The following is a 24,442-nucleotide window of genomic DNA, read 5'->3' as shown; positions in this document are numbered from 1 at the left end:
CTACAACAACCACCTCGACCTCTTCCCATGTTTGTGCTCAAAACCCAACACCACCACGAAAACCATAATCATATCAAGAATAATTATTCAAGTCTAGTTTTTTAAAGGGTTGGGCTTATCGCATCGTTCCAAATATACTTAACACTTTAAGAGCCCATTTCAAATTAATCTTAAGGGTACATTTTTCTGTAAATCTTTATATCACCTCCCCGTTTGAATTATATATGTGTGTAAATTAACAGTTTGGTCGATTAAATAGCCAAATGAAATAGTCAAAACTATAAACCGGACCATACCATGCATGTTCGGCTATTTTAAAGCCAAACCGCACTGCTAGTGTCATACCCACAAAAACTAGACCAAACAATGCGTGTTTTAATTCTTACATTCTAATAAGTTTGTTGAACACCCTTAATCTCTAATTCTAACAAGATTTAGTAACTACACTTCTGCCTATTCAACACGTGTTCGCCAACGTCCCATAATGCCCCATCCGAACCATTACGAGATGGAGCATTACAAAAACCAAGTACGTACAGATAAGCATTCCTTATCAGATATTCACAATACATATCATATACTTCACGACAAACACAACAACTCATCAAATAATTGAAACATTTTCACTATAAAAGATTAGGGGGTGTTTGAGATTGCTTATTTAAAACAACTTATGTTTTTTTTGTAAAAGTGCTTATTAACTTATGTGGTATCAAATCGGAGTTAAATAAAACAAGGTTAAAATTGTTAACGTGTAATAAGCAGTTTTTCATAAGTCAATAATGATTAACTTATCAAAAACAATTTATTACCGGTTTGGCACCGCTTAAGCAGTTTTTTTTCTTATCCAAACACCAGAAAACAGATTATCACCGATGTCATACTGAAATAAGTTAAAACACAGCTTTTATAAGCAATCCCAAACACCCCATAGACTTTCATAGGATCTCTAAAATATACATTTAAGCAGATATTTTGAGACTTTTTATTTATGCCAGCAACTATATTAAAGGATATGCTGATATAGAGATGAACAAATAGAAGATACATATATCCAAATTTAGAGAAATTTATAAAACTTAATATTTATAAGAGAGAGATATTATTTGAATTGTTTTCAGTCATGAGAGCGAATGTGTTACAGTTTTTATTTTCATTTTAAAATGTATCAGGATAATAAATATATAAAATATTTTATTAATATAATTAATGTCAAAATTGTTAAAGTGAAACAACTGTTTGAGTTATATGTAACTTTTTTTACATATTTTAATTTTAAATATTTTATTTAAAAAAAGTTCGTAACATAATTATTGAAAATGCTTTTACTATATAAACTATAAATACAAAACATCTCTATTATTTATCAAATAATATATCTATACTATATTATAAATCATTTGACAAAAACTCTTAAAAATCATCTTTTATACATTAAGTATTGCTTATTGATGCATATTACTTAAAATTCAATATTACAAGTGAATTGTGCATAAGTACAACTTATTAAGCTCAATTTTGAATCCGTATAACTAACTGTAGATAAACATAATCAAATATAAGATAAAGTTATTATTTTAAATATAAAATTAAAACTATAATCTAGATAATTATTGAGTTTCAATAGAAAAAATTAGTTATTATCTTTATAAAAAATAAATTACTTCGTCATTAAATCTAAATTAAATTATAAAATAAAAAAATTGAATTAAAGAAATTACATAAAAAATGAGAACTTTTATATTTTTAATTTTTATGAAATCTTCAAATTTATATTTTATTAAGAAAAACATCATTATTTGCTCAAAACCACATAAATCCGTATTATAACATCAACAAAGATCAAGACAATAGTTAAAGACCTTCCAGCCTAGTGGTAAAGCCTTGGGCATGACATAGTCATGAACCCGAGTTCGAGCCCTGGGAGGGGAGTGTTGGCGACATTTAAGTGGGGCCATGCTTAGCCTCCAAAATTGTCGAGGATTAGTCGGGCTTTGGCCCGGACACCCTTACAAAAATAAAATAAAAAATCAAGACAATAAAACAAAACAATGAAATCGAAATATATATCTCGTTGCATTGCACAATTACCCTTCTAATAAATACAAAATCCAAAATTCATAAACTCTTAATATAAATAAACTTCCCAACCCTCTTACATTATCAAATTTATTCATACAACAACATAATACCACTTATTCCTATTGATTTATGATCATCTGGAGATCAGTCGATCCGTATAATCTGGTTCAGAATACCCAAAATCATCCAAAAAAAATACAGTAATATATGACAACGTTATACAAAAAATTATTACTATGGAATATACAATAATAACGTTACATAATTTTAAATTTATCCATAAAAATCTTTTTAACGTATTATTTGATAAAAAAAATAAATGATGTTGGACTTGTACAAGTATAGAATTCATTTTATCAAAATGTTTTTATTAAAAAGATTTTTATGGAAAAGTTTGTTGTTGTTTTTTAATCTAAGGATGATTAGACGCCGGTGGGATTGGGATTCTCGGTACCGGAGGTAGTGGGGGGAGAGGAATCGGAAATGCCGGCGGTGGTGGCGGTGGTGGTGATGGAATCACACCTGGTAGAGGTGGAAAGGGGATTAATGGTGGAAACAGTGATGCCGGAGGTGGTGATGGAATGAGAGGCGGAATCAACGACGGTGGTGATGGCTGGAATGGGAGCGGTGGAAACAGTGATGGTGGCGATGGCACGAATGGCAATGGTGGCAGCGTCGGCGGTTGGAATGGGTTTGGAGGAAATGGAAACCCAAACGTCTTTTGATCGGAAAAGTTATCAGATTCCGATGGTTTTTGGCGGGTAACGGGTGGAATTGGAATTCCGGGGATCCGTGGTACCGGAGGAACTAGCGGCGGAACTGGCAAGTCCGGCACCGGAAGAGGAGGTAGAATCCCTTCACCGATCGGCGGCAAGAACGGTGTTGCCGGATCAGGAAGCGCCGGTGGAAACCCTTTACCGATGACATCTTTCTGACTACACAATTCCGGCTTGAACGTAAAAAACCCAGCTGAGAAAACATGTTTCCCGGCCTTCTTGGACTTGAATCGAATCTCCGACGAGGTGGCGGTGGCCGCCACTGCACAGTACGGCTCGCTGCTACTAACCAGTTTAATCGAACACTTCTTGATTCTATCGACATGTTTTCCGACGGAAACTGGTAGTTTGGCTTCAAACTCACCTTTCTCATTCGTCTTCACTTCTTGCCGGAAACTTTTTAACCCATCGCCGCCGCATTCCACCGCCACCGTGGCCCCTAAACAAACAATCGAACACCATTAATAAAAATAAAAAAATTATCGAAAATTAACAACATAAAAGCTCAAGATCAAGCGTAAGAACCTGAAATGAAGTGGGTGGATTTGGAGAGTTCTTGCCGGAAGCAGGTGTCACAGTAGACAGTTCCGACAACAATGGCGGCAGAGTGGTGTTGTTTCCGGTGTCTGCCACCGGAGACGCCATTGAAGGAGAACATAAAGAGGAGGAGAAGCATGAATGAAAGCCATGAACAACGCATTGTGGGAATTGGAGGTGTTTTTGTGTATGATTCCATCTGAATTGTGGTTTCTTTTTATAAGAGAATTCAGGAGGGTTTGGACTCATTATATCAATCATGCAGAAACCAGTATAACTCCAAACCAAACCAGCAGTAAATGTGGTATGGTCAAAAACCATGTTGATGAAACCTTTTGTATCAATTTTTTTTTTATTAACTGGGATATCCAACCCGTTATGTAGTCGACTAATCCCAAGATGACTACCTACTTTGCAGATAGCATGGAGTCATCGTATTTGAACATCCGTGGCCACAAGGAGATTTTTATTCCTACTTGGATTTGAACCTAGGACCTCATGATACTTTTGACCTTTGGAGTCAAACTCAAACCAATCAAGCACCACCCTTGTGGTTAACATTTTTTTATGTATATTTATATGATAGGTGAACATGAATGAGACGTGAGACTTTGAGATAGATGATTTTTATCCAAAATATTCTTTACATACATAGATGACGTCTCATTATGTTAGAAACCTTGTTGTCTTATGTTTGACACGACATTAGATAAAGGGTCTCTTATTTACCTCTTAATGGTTCCATTAAGAGATGAATCTTGTTTGGTAAAAAAAATTAAAGTTTGCCTCTTAATGGTTCTAAAACTTTATGAATGGTTTTTTTTATCTCGAGTCTCTTTTAACCATTCAGTGTCTTAATTCCATTGTAAACAGTTACCAAACAATGAGAAGAGATTGGTTCCAACCTTACAGAAGAGAAATGGTTCAAGACGAGTCGATGTGGGACGTCAACACCCTTTTTCCAAGGAATGCTAGATGGTCACTGATTGTACCAGGCGGACCCTCTTTAATCGATACCGTGGCATTGGCTATCACTTTGTGTCTTTGTTCCTCCGTCATAGTGTAAAAACCATAGGGTCGTGAAAGGTGTTACCGTATCATTTTGTTTTGTGCAACCGTTTATATTTTGAAACTACACATGGTGAAACAAGTTTCCCTTGGTAGAGTTTTTTTCCATGACTTTTCTCCCACCTCAAACGCAGGTTCGAATCCAGTTTGTGTTATTTTTTTTTTTTTCAGTTTTTAGATTTTAATTTCAGATCAATTACATAAAAACATATACATATCTTTGTTTTTCTATAATCAAATGGTATCACCATTTGAAAACATTTATAGGTGCGTCTCTACCAGAGTGCCTAGTCACTAGAGTAATAGACATTATCTTTGATACCATATGAAAATATATGAAACCCTCTATATTTACTCTCCAAATAAGCCTTTGGAAAAAAAAAATGTTCCAACACATACTAAAAAAATGCTCCAAATTTAACTGATATGAGACTATAACAGTAAAAATTATATTTTGCAAAAAAAAAAAAAAAAAAGGTCCGGATGGATTTGTCTGAAATTATATTTACTTAGTTTTTGTCCCTTAAATGGGACCCAAATGGTTCACGGGTGTGCTTTGTTGGCCACAAAATCCATGAGTGTCAGGCTAAGGTTACGGCCATGGTTCTTGGCTCATGTGGTCATGGCTATCCTTTTGCAAACTCTCATGAAATCGAACCATTCCCACAACTTCTATCTTGACACGTGTCGAATGTCAATCAATCGACGTGACAAAACTTGGTGCATGAAGTACCCATTTTTTTTTATTTTGATGTTTGTATCTGCTTGTGTAAATATCGAATTATTTTATAGCACCTTAAAGATAACAGTTAAGAAAATTCTCAACAAATCTGATTAATACACGATATAGGAATTTGAATTTGCATGATAATACTGAAATAACGTAAAGAACAAAAGCTTTGAAACAAAGACATGACTAACAGTTGAAATGCTACAGCAAAATGATGATTTGGCTCGTTATAGGCTTATATAGCATGTCGGTTTTACTAATTGTGTATGTACTTTGGGCATTAAATATGATACACGAAAAAGGTGATATAACAATTTTGAAGATACTATGATGATAGTTACGATACAGTGGATTCGAGAAGTCGTGATGATTAGTCTACTTTTTATAGATGTAAAAGCAACCACAAGGGCTTTTATGTCAATTTCTAGATGTATATTTTTTTTATGAATTATTTTGTATGTAAAAGTTGGTAGTTTTAATTGTATAACATCGACTAAAGATGAGTAAAACTGCAGGATGATGGATAGGTTTGAGGTAGACAGTTATAGACCATACCTTGATTTGTAGCGTACATAAGATAGGTTGTTGTAATCGTATAACATGTAGACCTATAAACGAATCGAACACTCAGTGAACTGTTTGCCGGGTTATGTTTGTTTATTTAATAAACGAACGAAAATGAACAAGTTTTTTTGTTCGTTTAGTTAAACAAACAAACATGAAACAATGTCTCATTTGTTCATTTATGTTCGTTTACTGATGATAACAAATTAAAATTTAAATAATAGTTATATATATATATATATATATATATATATATATATATTTGATTCTCAACCCTTAAACATTCAAGTGATTCATCACTCACAAGTGGCTTGAGCTCATGTGGCTTGAGCTCTAGTTCGTTTAAGTCTGTTCATCCATGTTTTTTTATTTTCGTTCGTTATGTTCGTTTGTTTATGTTCGTTTAGCATATTAACGAACATACATAAATGAACACGTTTACAGAACCATTTCTTAAACGAACAAACACAAACACAAAAAAAAAATTGTCCAACGAACACGAACAAGTCTCAATTCGTGTTCGTTTGGTTCATTTCCAGGGCTAATAACATGTATGCAAATATGTCTTCTACACCAAATGATATAAGAGCCTCTCCAACATATACTCCAAAACGGATACAATGAAAATTTTGGGCTAGTTTTTACTCCAAAACAGATAAATTGAAGATTTTGCGCTAGTTTTTTTTCAAGAGATTCTCCAAACAACCTTTATCCACGATGAAAGAAAATAAGAGAGTGTGAAATTAACCAAGTTTGATGAACTCCGAGGGGAGGGGGAGGAGTCCATCTGCTCAGACATCTGAGATGTCTTCGGATCAACCTGGAAGGGAGAGATATCATTGGTAAGAAACCGAGCAGTGTTGCCATCGTAGATATTTCATTTTATTATTTATCTATGTGATTTTATAAAACAGTTTTGTATAATTTTGAAAAAACGATAATGTTTTTATGTTTGAATAAATATAGATTTAAAGACCGTATAAAAATTTATGTCATATCAGATTAACAATTTAGAAGTTCACATTTTTTTATACTTTTATAGTTCAATTTTTTTATATAGTTTACTTTAGGTTTAATAATGTAAATTTTTTATAAAGATAATTTTTAGTTCAGTTTTTATTATTATAATTTAAACTAGTTTTAATATTTTTAGATTTAATAATATAATTGCTTTATAAAGATAATAATTAAGTATTTTGTAATAACTGAATAATTATCCCAATTATGTTTTAGATTCTTTATATTTAAAGTGAGATGTTTATCTTGTATTTTATTATGTTTATCTGCAGTTATTACGAATTCAAACATTAAGCTTTAATAAGCTGTATTTATGCTTAATCAACTTGTAATCTTGAATTTTAAATAACATGTATTAATAAGCGATACTTAATGCATAAAAAGTAATTTTTAAGAGTTCATTGTAAATACTTTATAATATAGTATATATATAAGCTCTTAGAGCTAAATGCATTTTTGTTTGTATTTTCTTTTTAAATTTTAAATATTAATTTTTGATTTTATACAAATTTTGAAAAATATGTAGAAAATGCTATAACCATTATTTTCATGGGATATATATATATATATATATATATAGAGAGAGAGAGAGAGAGAGAGAGACCTAATCAAATGAGAACTAATTAGTTTGTGGTAATCATGAGGTCCAATCTTAATCACAAATTAATTGATAAATTAGAAAATTTATAGTTTTGGTAATTTTGAATTAAAATTTTAATACAAGAACATTTTAGGTATTTTAAAACTCTTCTCTCTCTGATCTCCGTCCTCCGGTGATACCACAATAGTATCATAATGCATCTTATATGTGTTTGGTTATCACACTGAGGTCGTTTGTATGGTCGATCGGAGATGTAACACAGTGTTATCACAATGCATCTTATATGTGCTTGGATATCACATTGTGTCTTTGTTTAAGAAAGTCAATATTTTTAGGTATCACCGGAGGACGGTGGCTGGAAACAGAGGACGGAGAGAGAAGAGATGAGAGAAAATACCTAAAATATCTTTGCATTAAAATTTAATTCAAAATTACTAAAATTATAAATTTTTTAATTTATCTATTGATTTGAACGGGCCCCATATATATATATATATTAATTATTTAACTCAAAAAACAAAATGATGAGGACGTTTTGTTTATAAAAAAGAGGTTTCTTTTTTTTCATCACGGGAATTGGGATTATTTGTCCGAAAGGCAAAGACAATATGTCCATTTCATCGAGTCACGAGATTGGAATTAAAATTTAATGCCCATTTTTTTTTAATTTAATAAAAAATTAATTAAATATGTATTTTATTATTTTTAATAATAAAAATATTAGACAGGTTTTAGGTTCGATCTTGAGACTGTTAATCTCAACGTGAAGTGACCCAAAAAGATATCATGTAAGATCCCATATTGATTGGGAGAGGAACTAAAGTTGCTTTATAAGAGACTGAATACCTCATTTATCAGATGTGTTGTAAAACCGTGAGTTCTAATGTAGACAAAACGGACAATATTTGATATGGTTAGCCTCAGATATTACATTACATGTCCCTTTTGATGCGGGTTTTGTATGGAACAGGTTGGTATTGTTGGTAATCAACATTTTGTCCAAAAATAATAAAACCATCAAATAGAATCGATGTGCACATGCGGCTCCACGTATGAAACCGGTTCTCAATGACCCATTTCTACCAAGCCCGATTCGGTTCAAAAGCAATTTTTCATATATTTTACGAAAGTGAATTTATAATCGAGACTGATGAAATACACTGTTAAACATGACTGCTTTCTTCAAGGTTATGTTTTAAATCAAAGAAATTATAAATAAACCCATTTTTCGACTTTAGAACCAAGCTTATTATAGACTTTGATTGCATGTTACATTTATTTCAATTTCAGTAATTAAAACATGATACATATTAAATTATCATATGATAATAATTCTATTAGTCAAGACGAAACACGTTGTTAGGGACACGTATTGTCTCACGATCAATATATAAGATGTCCTACACTGTAGAGAACATCTAAAAATACGTTCATACAAAATATGTGTGTATCTATATGTGTATGCAAGTATGTGACTCTTAAGTGCATAACTATGTTTTATGAATGTGTTTTTTTTATTAACCTGGATATCTAACCTGCTATGCGAACTGACTAATCCCAGAACGACCACCTGCTTTGTAGATAGTCCGGAGTCACCGCATTTGAACCTCTGTGGCCACAAGGGGATTTTTATTCCTCCTGGATTTGAACCTGGGACCTCCCGGTACTTTTGACCTTTGGAGTCAAGCTCAAACCAATCAGGCACCACCCTTGTGGTTAGAATGTGTTTGTATAAATACACCATGTTTTGACAGTATGAAATATTTGTTAGTATATGTGATGCCTTAATTTACATGATACGTTTTAAATGTTTTAATATGAAAACCACAAACTCAATAAGACGTATACTAGATGGAAAGGTCGTTTATTGAAAACACTTACTTTGATAAGCGTTTACCGGTTCAATAACCTTACCAGATGAATATAAGAAGAACCGAGAATCTTACTTAGTAAGAGAGAAGACAAGGATCAAAAGTCTTATCTGGTAAGTGAGGGTGATGATTTTGATTCAATAAGCAATTACTGGGTTATAAACGCTTACCATTAATCCATTAATGGCCGAGAATGTTGCCCCATAAGATAAGTGAGAGCGGTGACCTTGCCGATAAGAATTTACCCAGTAAGCATTTGGTGAACGATCCCTTAGTTCTGATTGCTTTGCATCATTTACAATATTTGTAAGAAGAGTAAGAACAAGTTGTATCGAGTCTCAGGGGACGTTTAACCAAACGCTTACTTGGTAAGAGTCGTCACCCTCACTTACCGGGTAAGACTCTTGGTTTTTGACATTGCTCTTACCAGGTAAGAATCTCGGTGTTTTTCATGTTCATCGAGTAAGATAAGTTACGCGGTAAACACTTACTCGGTTAAACGTTTGGTAAATACACCTCCTAATCGTTGTTATTTTGTTTCACATTGTTCATTTTTAGTATTTAGTATTTAGTATGCAAATACTTCAAATATATATATATATATATATGTGTGTGTGTGTGTGTGTGTGTGTAGAGGGTTGGGTTCCGATGAGAATTAATGTGAGAAACATAATGAATTTCCACCCTTAGATGCACATTAAGATGAGATGCACAGAAACAATTCCCTTATCAAACACGATCTATGAGTGAGTTTGAGATTAAAGACGATCAAGAGTCCAGATCCCTTCTGACGGTAATACGATGATTGATCCGGTACATCTAATCCTAATATGCATCCAAAAATAAAAATATCTTCTTTTTTCCTAATGTAGTTTTTTTGCAAATTGTTTAATTAATTAGACGATTCGTGTTTGTTAACACCTAAATTTCTTTATTTCACATGTTTTTAATTTTTTTATTCACGTAACATTTAATGAATATATATAATTAACATATTTAAGAAATTATTATATAAATGAAATTACGATAAATATGAATATTTCTATTTACATGACATTTGCATATAATAATATGTGCATTTTTATTTACGTAATAATAAAATGATTTTAGTCGGCATAAATAAATAAATGAAGAGGACAATCAATCACATCAATATAATACCTTATAATTGTTATCAGTTATATTATTTATATAAAACTTTTTATGTATGTTATTTGAAAAACTATATATTTTTAAATGACCAACTACGCGAGTGTCAATCATTTTCTTTAGTACAACACAAACACACACACACACATATATATATATATATATATATATATGTATGTACACCACACACATATATGTGTATATATTGATATGTAGAGGAGCGATCAAATGCAAACCACTCATATTTGTACAAACCGTGCAAACCATCATCATCCATCGATTTTATTGTTTAATTGAAGGAAATGTTTGGAACATACAACTTTTATAATGTACTCTAACACGTTTTTTTAATCATTTTGAGTCAATTACAAAGTTTGATGATGTAAACTTATTAGTTATTACTTAATTATATATACATAAAGAAACAATAAGGACGATGAAACAACTTCATATCAAGTGTAATATCAATTATTATTAGTTTAATATATGATCATCGACCGATTTAACTTCAATAAATTCTAAAGAGTTTATCGGCACCGTGCAATAAACACTGGTTGTAGTTAAAGTAACCCTTTATAAAATACCAGATATCATATTTATAGAGGTGATCATTCGCGGGCCTATACTGGGCTTAATTTGTTTTTTTGTCCAATGGGCTTAATATTGTAAATCCAACCCTTTTCTTGGGATTGACAACTTGTCATTGCCGCCCTATAAACAGGCCGGCTTGCCCACGGACTAACGGGCCTAAAAAGTCTAACTTTTTATTAACAAATGTGGAACCAGAAAGTAAAGAAAAAACACCATTGCAATTAAGACTTTCAGCAACTACTGATTCTATCAATTGTTGATTGATTAGGACTTTTGACATAAGGATACTAACAAAGATGATGTAGAGCCTTTTAGGTTCTCAAGAAAAACAAGCGTCCCAACTCTCATCCTATAACTTTAATAATTTAATTTTCAAATATAATAGTATAATTTTAATTAAATATAGTAGTATAATTTTAATTAATGGTAAAAATATTAATTATAAAACATAAACGGGCCGGGACGGGATTGGATTGTACATATTTATTTTTACATTGTACATGTCCGTCCGTTAATTTTAACAAACAAATCTGGGCCCTTCCATTTTCTCGATAATGGTTGTCCAAATCCGTATTTCTGACGGGCCAGATGAGTCGGGTTTAACGGGTCATTCCGCCCATGAACAGCTCAACGTATTTCATAGTATCTATCTTGCATTCATATTTAATGTATCACTTTTTTAATAATACAGAAAATTACATATAAGAATATCTCCAACAAATTCCGTAAAATGAAATAAAATGAAGATTTTTAAAAAGTTTTTTATTTTAACATATTTTTCAAAACATTTATCCAAAAAGGGAAAGTAGTAGATAAAATAAAATTTTCAAATTTAGACAATTTCCTGAGAATAATTATCACGAGAAAATATATTTTTTATTATATTCTGAAAACAATGAAATTAAATGATTAGAAAAAAAAAATTATATTTAATTAATATTTTAATAATATAATTAATGTTGTAATCTTAAAAAAAATGTTGAAATTAAATTTCTTCTTCAAAAAAATTTAAATTTTGATTCTTCTTTAAAAAGATTTAAATTTTTTATCGAAGATATTCTGAATTTTTCATTACTTAGGGATTGTTTAGCAGTTGCTGAATAGTTTGGTATAGAATGATTAAGTGGTCAGAATTATTAAGAGGTTCTCATGAAATAATGCAAAATAAAATATAACTGTTTGATAATTGTTTACAATGAAATTAAAGCATTGAATAGTTAAGAGAGACCCAAGATACAAAATCATTCAGAGGGTTTTAGAACCATTAAAAAACAATTTTTTTTACCAAACAAGATTCATCACTTAGCAATTTAAAAATTATCTCTTAATGAAACTATTAAAACATAAAAAACAACCCTTAATATATTTTTATTTAAAAGAACAAAAAAGTTTCACCACTAGATAGGTGACAAAGGATAGTTTTAAAGAGTTAATGTGATTTTATTCAAATTTAAAAGGGTCTAAATGGTAATATTTTAATTTCCCAAACCATATTTTCAAACAAAGGACCTATACTTTGTTTTATTTCACACCGACCCCACAATCTACACACAAAATTAAAAAAAATAAAAAATAAAAAGAGAGAGCTTACTTGAATACCGCGCGTTCTCGCCGGAAATTCCTAGAAAATATTCTAACATTTCTCGATATCGATCATCTAACCATCAAATTTCATAATCTGAAGCATCCGACTCGGATTTCTAGAGGTCTCTCTCACTGTCGTAAAGGTATTTTCTCAAATTCCTTTTGTTCTTTAGATTATATTTCCGATATCCATCGATATATGTTGTTTTGATTCCTTGGAAGCTGTTGATCATCCTCGAATTCAAAATTTGAGATGGGTTTTTATAATTTTTGTGTGTATTTGAAGAATTAGCAATCTGTATATTCCAAAATTTTGGGGTTCTTGGAATTCCTAAATCCGATTGCACGATTCGGGGTTGAAATGCGTTAATTTTAGAAAGATTACGCGATATAATTCTTAAAAACTGGATGAAGTTACGGTTGGGGTGAAATGTGGGCATTCGTGTAAGTCGTTGATGATTGATTTTGATAATGAAGCAAAAGGTTGATTACCGAAAATCTGGGTCGCACGGAACTGGCCCTAGGAAAATCTGCTAGAAAAATCCGTCTGTGAAATCCCTTTTAGTTTTTGCTACTGGCAATGTGGGTCCTGGGGAACCAGCCCTTAGGAAAATCCGCAGGAAAAATCCGTCGGTGAAGTCGCTTTATTTATTAGTGTCAAATCCGTTTCCAGCAGGATTCGAACTTGAACCTGTCGTGTATTTGAGCAAAATTATTCACCTGTGTACCAACTTAGCTACTGTTCATTTTGATATTACACCAAAGATTCTTGCAAGCCAATGATTATCCCTTTTTAATCATTGGGGGTTTTTCAAGAATAAATTTGCAAGGGTTTTATAGAAAATGATGAGTTGGGATATCTTATTTATTTATTCAGAAACTGAGCTGGGATTCATAATGTAGGTGATTTATTGCTAATTTTTGAATACTGTCTGCTGATTTCTTACAAGAATTTGGAGTATTGTTGATTTAGAGGAAGGCAGACACAAAGACTATGGCTTTATATTCTTTATATTTGAGTTTATAATTGAAAGAAAGGGTCAGGTTCAGGGGAAAATCGAAAGAAAATGAAAAACTGAGGAACACCCTAGTAACTATTCATTTGTATGGTATGTGCACGTATGCATACAAGTAATTTGTAAGTAATTTTTCGGTATGCACAGGTGCATAGAAGACAAGAAACATCTTCAATTACTTGTATGCATATGTGCATGAACAATTATTAGGGTGTTCCTCCGTTTTTTCTTCTTTTGAGGTTTTCTCTGAACCTCATTCTATATTTGAAAATGGCATGGGTTTTCTTTTACGAAAACCTGCTCTACTCTTAAAATAGAGGATATATTTGGGTACATCTCACCCTATACCCGACCTTGGGCTAGGATATAGTGGGCTCATTCGGTCTACTAATTGGAAATGGCTGTGTTAGTGGTTTATATTGTATTTTTCTATTTAATATCCGGGTTTTATGATTGAAATATTATTGGGTTTTAGTATTTTAAAAGGTACATGAACTGGGATGTAATAAGTTGTTGATTTTAGTATAAATGTTATCACTAGTATGTGCTGGTTCTTGTTTCTTGGTTAGTGTTTGCTTAAGAACAAGTTTTAGTTGACTTTTAGCCACAAAAAACTCTTCTTAGAAACAACTGCTCTACTCTTTAAGGTAGATGTCGTATCTGCATACATCTTCCCCCCCTGACACTATCTCTAGGGGGAACATACTGGGCTCGTTTGATTTGGTTTTAACTGTCTTTTCTTTTGCAGGTCGGGGGAGAGAGAGGGGGTGCAGTGGTTTGCAGAGGCACCGAAACATCTGCGAGCCTCGCGTCCTCTCTCATTTGTTGGTAAATATGCGATTGATCTAGATTCAAAGTTTTCATCATGGGTTCTGTTTGTTGCGGCTTGTGTGAGTGTGACGAGTTGGAAGATTATGCTAATCCAAACAATTCTATATATAGAAACTGCATATGCATTCGTTGTTTTCTTCAGAATTTGTTATATATGGTACGTTGTTCTTTATTGGCACCTTTGATGTTCCTAATCTCGTTTTTATGCATTCTAAACCAAATCAAACAAACCCAGTAAATCCCAAACGACGTCGGGTCTGGTCTGGGGAGGGTAAGATAGATGTATGTAGTCTTTTCCTCTTATCCAAGGAGTAGAGAGGTTGTCTTTTACGCATTCGTGTTCATCGAATGCAAAAGCTGTCTTGAGATGCCTATGCATCCTAATGTGTTTTCGAATATGTATGTTTAGTTCTAGAGTCCTACGTTAGGGGTTGTTTGGTTGGTTTTGGATTAAGACCTGTATGGATAAAGCTGTCTGTGTGGATTAATGTATGTACAAATCGGGAAGTTTTTTGTTTGGGATGGTTTTAAACTGGGAGGGGCAAGTTTGAAAAAACTTAGCTTTCTGCATAAAGCTCCCCTCTTAGAAGCTTATTGAATTAGCAATTTTCTATATCATTAAACCACTACCAAATAGTTAAACAAGTCATGTATAACTGACCGAATAAGCTGCGAGTTCCATTAGGCTTGTTAAGCTGCTAATTAACAGACCTTAGAGACTCCCATCAGTGGGTGCTTTTGGTACGTAGTACAAGGACAAAACAAAAACTTCTTGTCCCAGGTGTAGTACATAATTTAGATTGGGACCAAAAACGCATATTTTTTTCTAGAAGGAACAATAGGAAGATTAGACAAGATTTGAGAATTACAAAACTACCCATGTCAAATTAAAACCATAAAACCTTCCATAATTCTTTCACACGCCTATCTCACTCTTGCCCATCCGGTCCAGTCCAATCCAATCCTTTAGTCCTGTCTGTGTACCAAACGCACCTTTAGAACAGCGGTCGTGTATCCTTTTTGCCTATATCCTACTAACTCCCGTGGATGCAGGCAAATTACTACAACCATGTAACTGTTATGTTGAATTGTGTTTGTTTTCTGGAATTGCTATTCGTTTTACGTGTATAAATTATCGATCCTAATACTAGCGACTTATCGGTTCTTTATCTATACTAGCGCACATCGTTATTTGCGAGAGGGGAAGAACATGCCAGACTTGCAAACCCTTCTCAATGGACCTCATCTTTTGGTTCATCATTGTCACTTGACAATTCTCTATCCGACGTTTATCGCTCTCCTCCACGACCCATGCCTTATGATACCGATTCTAGGTATCTACGCCTTCAACGAGACGAACCGACCCTGAGACCGGAAAAAGGCTCGAGTCACTCACAAGAGGAAAGTGAACCATTAAGAAGTGATGGTGATACATGTGTAGATCCTTTATATGATGGACACAAACCGGACAATTTCATGGGCGAAAAAGAAGCAGAAAACCCGCAAACAAACTCGTATTCGAAGCTCTCAACTTCAAAAGAGACCACGGGATTTGCACATATTTATTCTTCACCGGAAGAAGACGAAGATGTTTGTCCAACATGTCTTGAAGGTAATCGAGATCCTTAAATATATGAAAAGTTTTCTACAGTTCCTAAAATCATTTTGAAAGTTGGTTCCCAAAATAGGAATCGGTCAAAAGCTGCTTCCATTTTGATGCAATTTTTCCTTTTTTTAGAACTATATTGTGTCGTATAATCGTAATTTTTGTGTACTACGTTAATGCAGAATATACTGTGGAAAACCCGAAGATAATTACGAAGTGCTCTCATCATTTCCACCTTGGTTGCATATACGAGTGGATGGAAAGAAGTGAAACTTGTCCGGTTTGTGGCAAGGTAATGCATACTTACGTATACTTACGTGTTTAAGCTCTCGAAAATGCATTTTTATCTACCTTCGTTTTTGGGCTCGTCCTAAAAGAAGCGGCTAGTAAGGTTATTTTGTGACCGGAAGGTCAAGGTTAAAGCCCGAAGACAATATAAACCAAACGAAGATAATAAGGGTCTGTTAGTTGGTTTTCTATTAAGTCCTATATAATAATATGTTTATGTGGATTAATCAGTTTGTATAGATTGAGAAGATTTTTGTTTGGGAGAGTTTTTTCATAGATGGAAGGGGTGTGTTTTTCAATTAAGAGGGGGAGGTTTGGAAAAAAAAACATGGCCTTCTGCATTAAGCTCCTCCCAAGAAGCTTATTGAATAAGCCACTTTCTATTTCATTAAGCCACTAGCAAACAGTCATGTATAGCTGAACAAATAAGCTGCGAGTCATATTAAGCTCATTAAGCTGCTAATAAATATGCCCCAAATCCCACTCATAGGTAGGATGCATGGAAACTATATGGCTATACCCCAAGGGGTAGAGAGGTGGTTTTCTCAAGCCTAGAGATGGTCTATATGCAAATTGTATGAATAAAACAGTGGATTAATATGTCTGTATAGACTGAAAAAGTTTTTGTTTGAGTGAGTTTTTTCTTAGATGGAAGAACTGTGTTTTTCAATTGGGATGGGTAAGTTTGGAAAAAACTTGGTTTTTTCCATAAAACTCTCCCCTAAAACCTTACTGAATAAACCACTTTCTATATCATTAAGTAACTACCAAACAATCATATATAACTGACCGAATAAACTGCAACATCGTTAAACTAATTAAGCTGTTAACAACAGTCCCTGTGATTGTATCTTGATGTGGGTGTTTTTGGGTTTTTTCAGGTGATGGCATTTGATGAAACCACTTGAAGCTTTTCCTGCTGTGAATGAAAACAAAATCCCAGAAAGAAAAGAGGCTGTAAATTATTTGTGAATATGCTTAGGTTCCAGAATGTTCTTGTTTTTTTCTTCCATTTATTTATATACATCATGCATTAAAATTATATTGCAAATTGAAATTTATATTTATTTAAAATTACGAGAGTTTATTTATCATGATCGGGAGGTTTATGGAAGATGATCATAGCTTATTTATCATGATTGATGTTGTTTATGGAAGATGATCAGAGTTTATTTATTATGATCAAATACTTCAAATTAGGAAACAATCAAGATATTTATGAAACCAAATAGCTGTTAGCCTAAATGAAGAGTTGGGATTGGTTTATATGAATTAAGACGTTTGCAAGTAATTGAGATTCTAAGTGGTCGTTGGCGAAAGATCGTGTGGTTTGAGGCAAGATGATTAAATAGTCAGAATGATTAATAGGCTCTTATGATATAATGTCAAATAAAATATGGTTGTTGGGTATTTGTTTACAATGAAATTAGGGCTCTGAATGGTTCAGGGAGATCCAAGATATAAAATCATTCAGAGAGTTTTATGATCATTAAGAAACAAACTTTTTTTTTTGCCAAACAAGAATCACCTTTTAATGATTCAGATACTGTCTCTTAATGAAACTATTAAGAGGTAAACAAATAAACGTTAACTCTCTTTCTTATTGGAACCCAACCCAAGAGCCGTTTACCCAAACACTTTTAGGAAGAGTCAATATTCTAACTTAATTTACTAGGTAAGATTGTAGTTCATTAAAGCGGTATCTTATGCAACAATATACCTGGTAAGAGCTTACCAGGTACGAGTCATCACTCTCATTTACCAGGTAAGACTTTTTATCCTTATCATCGTTCTTACTGGATAAGATCCTGGACACTTGTCATGTTCATCAGGTAAGATAAATGATCCGATAAAGTGTTTAATAAACTACCCCTAAAAATATAATATGTTTTCTTAATTAAATTAAGTATATAACATATTGTTTAATTTAGGGAGAAGTTTATACAAACCCAAGAAACTATTTCATTTTGAATTATTAAGTCGTTGAACTATTTTTTAAATTAAAAAATCATTAAACGTTCTCATTTTGAATTATTAAGCCCCTGAACTATCTTTTTGAATAAAAAAACCATTAAAATTTCCCATTATGAATGATTAAGTTGCTGTTTGACAGTTGCTGAATGGTTTAGTGCAGAATGATTAAGCGGTCAGAATAATTAAGAGTCTCTCATGATATAATGTAAAATGAAATATAATTGTTTGATAATTATTTACAAGCAAATTAGGACGCTCAATGGTTAAGGGGGGCCCATGATACAATATCATTCAAATGGTTTTAGAACAATTAAGATGCGAATTTATTTTTGCCAAACAAGATTTAATTCTTAATGATTCAGAGGTTGACTCTTAACGAAAAAAGTCCCTAAACTATCTTTTTGAATGAAAAAACCATTAAACTTTATAATTTTGAATGATTAAGTCCCTGAATTAATATTTTAAATAAAAAAACCATTAAACTTTCTAATTTTGAATGAAAAACCATTAAACTTTCTCATTATAGATGATGAAGTCCGTAAACATTTTTTCCCCTATAAATTAAACCATTAACTTTTTTAATTTTCAGGTGATTGTTTGTTTTCTTTTATTTAATTTTTAAGACTAAATAATATTAGGGGTCGTTTACTAAGCACTTCATTGATAAATGTTTACTGGATAAAATTTTTCATCGGATGAACATGAGAAGAGCCAATAATCTTACCGGGAAGGATGAAGAGTCTTACCCGGTAAGTGAGGATGACGACACTCTTACCAAGATAAGCGCTTACTCAGTAAATTGTTGTATTCTATATGTTTTGATGCACTAAAAATCTTATGCATCAAAATAAATTATAGAGTCGACTCCTATCGATAAACGCTTATTGGGTAAGCATTTGGGTAAACGGCGCCTTACTCTTTGTAGAACAGATGCATTTTTAAGGTGGATCAAAAACCTGCAAAGTCGTTCGATTTTGTTCTTAGCCGAAGTCCACCATTTCGAAGGATGTCAAGTTTTTTGGTTGATTTCAAGAATTTCTCTTTGAGTACTTTTGTAATCTCAAGAGGCTTTTTTCAGCTTTTTTGGTTGATTTCGAGGTACTTTTTTTGGATGTATCAGGTTTTTTTGGTTGATTTGAATCACACTTTTGCAAAACAACTTACCCCCCCCCCCCTCAAAGCAGCCCGGTTAGACGTACATGGTTTTAAAAATGAGTTACGGATATGGTCCATTAGTTAAACAATAAAAATGTAGATGTCTTAACATGGTATCAGAGTCAACATCTGACACTCATCGTTCTTGGGGGCACTGCATAACTTCGAATTCAGGGGCGTGTTAAATCTCATTTCAACTAGACACAATACAACAAACTTGTTTTTTTTTTTTTTGTGTGTGTGTGTGTATATATATATACATATATAGGGTTGGGTTCACGTGAGACCAACCTATTTTCGTGAGACCCGTGAGACAACWTTTTTACATTTGAAACTTCACAGTAAAACGCTGTGAAGGTAAAAAAAAAGAAAGCCAAATCTTCACAGCAAAAACACTGTGAATGTTACCTTCACAACGTTTTGCTGTGAAGTTTCAAGTGTAAAAAAATGGTCTCACGGGTCTCACGAAAACAGTTTCGTCTCACGTGATCCCAAGTTTATATATGTATATATAAACGTCCGTTTCTCTAGAATCAATGTTTTAGAGAGACAGAGAGAGAGAGAGAGAGAGAGATTTAGAATAGTTCCATGTATCCTCTAACACCATGCATAATCTGAGATAGAAATGAATCGTTCATAAAATCTACTTAACTGTTACTTAAATATCAGAAGCTGGTTTAATTAACAGTCTGAGCTTTCTCTTACCCTTTTCAAAACACTGAAAAATACATAAACAATAAACAGTTCCAAATTTCTGGAGAGAATGAAGTTTGACAACCTTAAATCGTACACACACAAAAAAAACAGCTTTAAACTTTGTAAATTAGAAAAAAAGGTTGTTTTTTTTGGTAGGTTCTTACATTCCCCATAATTCAACCAAAAATTATTAGAATCATGTTTATTGTAGATTTTATATCACCAAAAAAAAAAAGAAAAAAAAAAGAGGAGAGGGTTGACCATTTTGCTGCTTCATTGACCATGCCAAAATCAAAGTCAAAGTCAAAGCATCCATCCTGGGACTATTCCATTGACATTCTGTCCACTTGTTGATGCATTTATCTGGCTTGAACCTATTGTGTTATACCTGAAATTTTTTAGTTTTAAAGATTAAAAATATATATATTTATATATAAATTAATACCTTGTAAAAAGTTAGATTACCGACAACCTTAACTGGTTTCATATGAAACTGGTCTCCAAAGAAACCAATGTGAGGAACATTTTTTGGCTCACTCAGTGACCGAGGCTAGCAGGGAGCCTAGGATCGAACCCAAGACGTGTCTTGTATTTGGGCAAAGTCATCTCACTCTTTTGTCAACTGAGCTACACGCTGGATGCAATTAACGACACCTTCATATTCTTACTATGTTTTATAAAGAATTTCTAATTTTTTATTCTATTTATGAAATGTCTAAAATACCCTTCAATACTTAAAGGAAGAGTATCGGTTTTCTCTAAGGATAGCTACACGACGTGCAAACAGTAAACTTGGAGAACTTTTTTTACGGAAAAATCAATCAAAGTGCAACAAAGTTTAATTTAATTGAAGACTTTTTTTTCTCGATCGATGTATATAATACATCTTAATTTTTTTCTATTTTGTATCTATTTTGACCGATAACTTGCTGATATTATAACATCTGATGACAAGAATATCTGTGTACGAAAGGATTACTGTTAAATGGACGATATATATGGTATCCATCTCATCAAATGGTACATGATTTAATCAGTCATAGTACCGGTCAAAATAGATATAAACTAGAAAATTTTCGAACTTTGTGACGTTGATCTAAGAAAAGTTTATTTGTTACGGTAAATGTGAACTGATAATGCAAACCTCATTGCATTTCGATTCATTTTGCCCAATTTTATGTATCATACTTGACTATCAAGTTACGGAAATTGACTTTTTTACAACCAATAAAAAGCATTTTGCAAAATGGATGGTTAATTAAGGTTGATTCATGTAAGAAGGTTAAATATTATAAAAAGGTAATAAATGAAGATTCATAAGTGAATATATTGAAAAAGTCTAAAAAAATCTATTTAAATGTATACATAGGGTTGGGTTCACGTGAGACCAAGTTGTTTTCGCGAGACACGTGAAACAATTTTTGTACACTTGAAACTTCACAGCAAAACGTTGTGAAGGTAAAAAGAAGCCGAACCTTCACAGAAAAAAACATTGTGAAGGTTACATTCGCAACATTTTGCTGTAAAGTTTCAAATGTAAAAAAGTTATCTCACATGTCTCACGAAAACAGTCTGGTCTCACGTAATCCCAAGTCTATATACATATGTGAATCAACGTTACAGATTATTTATATGTGTTCACTTATGCATCTTTAAATTGATTTTCAATAATTCACATATGAATATTTTCTTAACCTTCCATTATTATCTTCGCGATATTTAGCCTTCCAATTTGAACTTTCCACCGCATGATTATTTTGTACGAGTTTAAAAAAAATGGGGTCATTTTGCCATATGAAAGTACCTCTCAAAATGGTTATTTTAGTAATTAACCCATATAATAAGTGTAATCTACATCTTTATAACAACTAATGATTTTAAAAAGATTTGTTTCTATTTATACCGGAAGAGTGAGGTTCAAGGGAAACTTACAAAAAAATAAAAAACTGATGAACACTCTAATAATCATTAATCTGTACAGATGAATGATTATTAAAGTGTTCCTCAGTTTTTCATTTTTTTCACAGTTTCCCGTAAACTTATCCCTATATCATAATGTGGAATTGGGGATTTTAGTTAAAGATTAATTACCCAATTTGCAAATTGGAGTTGCAGTCTAGAGGCTGGAAGAAGCCTTGAGGTTGAGGATGCTGATCCTGGTGTTGATGATATGAATGACCATTTTCACCTCCTGCCCACGACGGTCCTGCTTGGTTTTCTGCATAAAACTCTTCTAACTGCAATATTAACATACATAATTTGAGATATTAATCTCTTTAACGATTTAAGGACTGTTTGACAATTGCTGAATGGTTTGGTGCATAATGATTAAGTGGTCAGAATGATTAAGAGGCTCTCATGATATAGTGCAAAATGAAGTATTATTGTTTGGTAATTGTGTACAATGAAATTAGGGCTTTTAATGGTTAAAGGAGATCCATGATACAAAATCATTCAGAGAGTTTTAGAACCATTAGGAAGCATATTTTTTTTTTTTGCCAAACAAGATTCACCTCTTAACGATTCAGAGGGTGCCTCTTAATGGAGCGATTAAGAGGTAAACAAACAACCCCTTAATTTGGATTAGTTAAGTGTCTAAATACATGTATTCTTACCTTATTCTGCAAAGCTTTGTTAGCTTCAAGCCACATCCTTTCCTGTCATTGACTCAATTGTAATTACTTATACAAGACACACGATCGTTTACAAACCCAATAAATCGTACAAACGTGTGAAAATGCAACGATTGTATAGTGTTGTTTCATGTGTGAAACATTTAGGACGGTCTTGTGTGGTGGAAAAAACAGTGTCGAACGTTTCACATATGAAATAACATTGTATATGTATGAATTATTGAATTTGTAAGAGAATGGGACTCTAGTTATATAATTATAAGTGCAATTAAGCAAAACTTGAATCTTGAAAACTAGAAGTATGATACCTTAACTTGAAGTTCAGAAAGCCTATCCAACATTGATTGAGTCTGCATGTATTGAGCATAAGAACATATGGGTATGTATGTATAAAGATCCAATTTTAGACATAAAGAAGCTTCCATTTTCACTAAGATCATATGGGTATGTAAAAAGATCCAATTTAAGACATGATAAAAGAAGCTTCCAATTTCATTAAGATGATATGGGTATATAAAAAGATCCAATTTAAGACATAATTAAAGAAGGTTCCAATTTCATTAAGATGATTATGGAAAAGGATCCAATTTTAGGCATAAAGAAGCTTCCATTGTCACTAAGATGATATGGGTATGTAAAAAAGATCCAATTTTAGGCATAAAGAAGCTTCCAATTTCACTTAAGATCATATGTAAAAAGATCCAGATGAAGACATAAAGAAGCTTCCATTTCACTAAGATCATATGGGTATGTAAAAGATCATAGTTAAGACATAATTAAAGAAACTTTCATTTTCACTAAGATCATATGGGTATGTAAAAAGATCCAAATGAAGACATTAAGAAGCTTCCATTTCACCAAGATCATATGGGTGTGTAGAAAGATCAAATATAAGACATAAAGAAACTTCCATTTTCACCAAGTTCACATGGGTATGTGAAAGGTCCATTTTAAGACATAAAGAAACCTCCATTTTCACTAATATCATATGGGTATGTAAAAAAGATCAAATTTAGGACAAAGAAACTTCCATTTTCAGTAAATTCATATGGGCGTGTCAAAAAAGGGATATTTAGGTATATAACCTTAGAGGCGAAGGAACGTGTGAGAAGTGAAGTTACGGTGAAAAGCGTAAGAAGAGATCTGAAACCTTGATCACTTTTAATCTTATGCCTACCATGAATTGCGCTTTAGAAGAGAATTGATTACATGCATCACGGTGCACCTCATTAGTGTTGACATTCAATTAGGATTGATCCAAATATGGAGATTTCTTCTTACGCTTCTCACCAGAACCCAACATAACCTTATTTAGTGATTAAGTATGAAATCAATGTTTATTTAATAGGTCAGAAGGAGATGAATTTAATTAAAAACTCATTTAAGGTTATATCCTAAACTGACCTATGTATAAAGATCCAATTTAAGACAAAGAAACTTCGTTTTCTCTAAGATCATATGGGTATGTAAAATGATCCAATTTAAGACAAAGAAACCTCCATTTTCACTAAGATCATATGGGTATGTAAAGAGATTCAATTTTAGACAAACAGAAGCTTCCAATTTCATTAAGATCATATGGGTATGTAAAAAGATCCAATTTTAGACATACAGAAGCTTCCAATTCACCAAGATCATATGGGTATGTAAAAAGATTCAATTTTAGACATACA

General features: G+C 32.6%; 3 protein-coding genes across 4 annotated transcripts in view; 1 reads left to right on the top strand and 2 right to left on the bottom strand.

Annotated features, from left to right (window-relative positions):
- Positions 1 to 2,052: 2,052 nt before the first annotated feature.
- LOC112516043 (U1 small nuclear ribonucleoprotein C) lies at positions 2,053 to 3,580 on the bottom strand. Its single transcript, XM_025123079.1, has 2 exons — positions 3,384 to 3,580; positions 2,053 to 3,297 (listed from the first exon to the last, which is right to left on the bottom strand). Exons 1-2 carry the CDS (start codon positions 3,556 to 3,558, stop codon positions 2,495 to 2,497), a joined length of 978 nt encoding a protein of 325 aa, XP_024978847.1. The 5' UTR covers positions 3,559 to 3,580; the 3' UTR covers positions 2,053 to 2,494.
- An 8,990-nt stretch (positions 3,581 to 12,570) lies between these two features.
- On the top strand, positions 12,571 to 17,323 carry LOC112515921 (E3 ubiquitin-protein ligase At3g02290-like). Its single transcript, XM_025122899.1, has 5 exons — positions 12,571 to 12,713; positions 14,335 to 14,574; positions 15,597 to 16,029; positions 16,206 to 16,315; positions 17,193 to 17,323. The coding sequence occupies exons 2-5, from the start codon at positions 14,452 to 14,454 to the stop codon at positions 17,217 to 17,219; spliced, it is 693 nt and encodes a 230-aa protein (XP_024978667.1). The 5' UTR covers positions 12,571 to 12,713; positions 14,335 to 14,451; the 3' UTR covers positions 17,220 to 17,323.
- Positions 17,324 to 20,439: 3,116 nt separating this feature from the next.
- LOC112515136 (developmental protein SEPALLATA 1-like) overlaps positions 20,440 to 24,442 on the bottom strand; it is a 6,545-nt gene continuing 2,542 nt past the window's right edge. Inside the window, exons 5-8 of one of the 2 annotated variants that reach the window (XM_025121809.1) lie at positions 23,078 to 23,119; positions 22,740 to 22,793; positions 22,228 to 22,364; positions 20,440 to 20,524 (exon numbers count right to left, since the gene is read on the bottom strand). In XM_025121809.1, the coding sequence (XP_024977577.1) occupies positions 20,440 to 20,524; positions 22,228 to 22,364; positions 22,740 to 22,793; positions 23,078 to 23,119 (318 nt within the window). Of the gene's footprint in view, positions 20,525 to 22,227; positions 22,374 to 22,739; positions 22,794 to 23,077; positions 23,120 to 24,442 lie in introns of both variants that reach the window. The other variant, XM_025121810.1, reaches the window with a different exon arrangement.

Source organism: Cynara cardunculus (genome assembly GCF_001531365.2).
Source record: "Cynara cardunculus var. scolymus isolate 2C chromosome LG 7, CcrdV1, whole genome shotgun sequence".
NCBI lineage: Eukaryota > Viridiplantae > Streptophyta > Magnoliopsida > Asterales > Asteraceae > Cynara > Cynara cardunculus.
The sequence above is the reverse complement of the archived record's forward strand: the minus strand, read 5'-3'. Positions and strand labels throughout refer to the sequence as shown.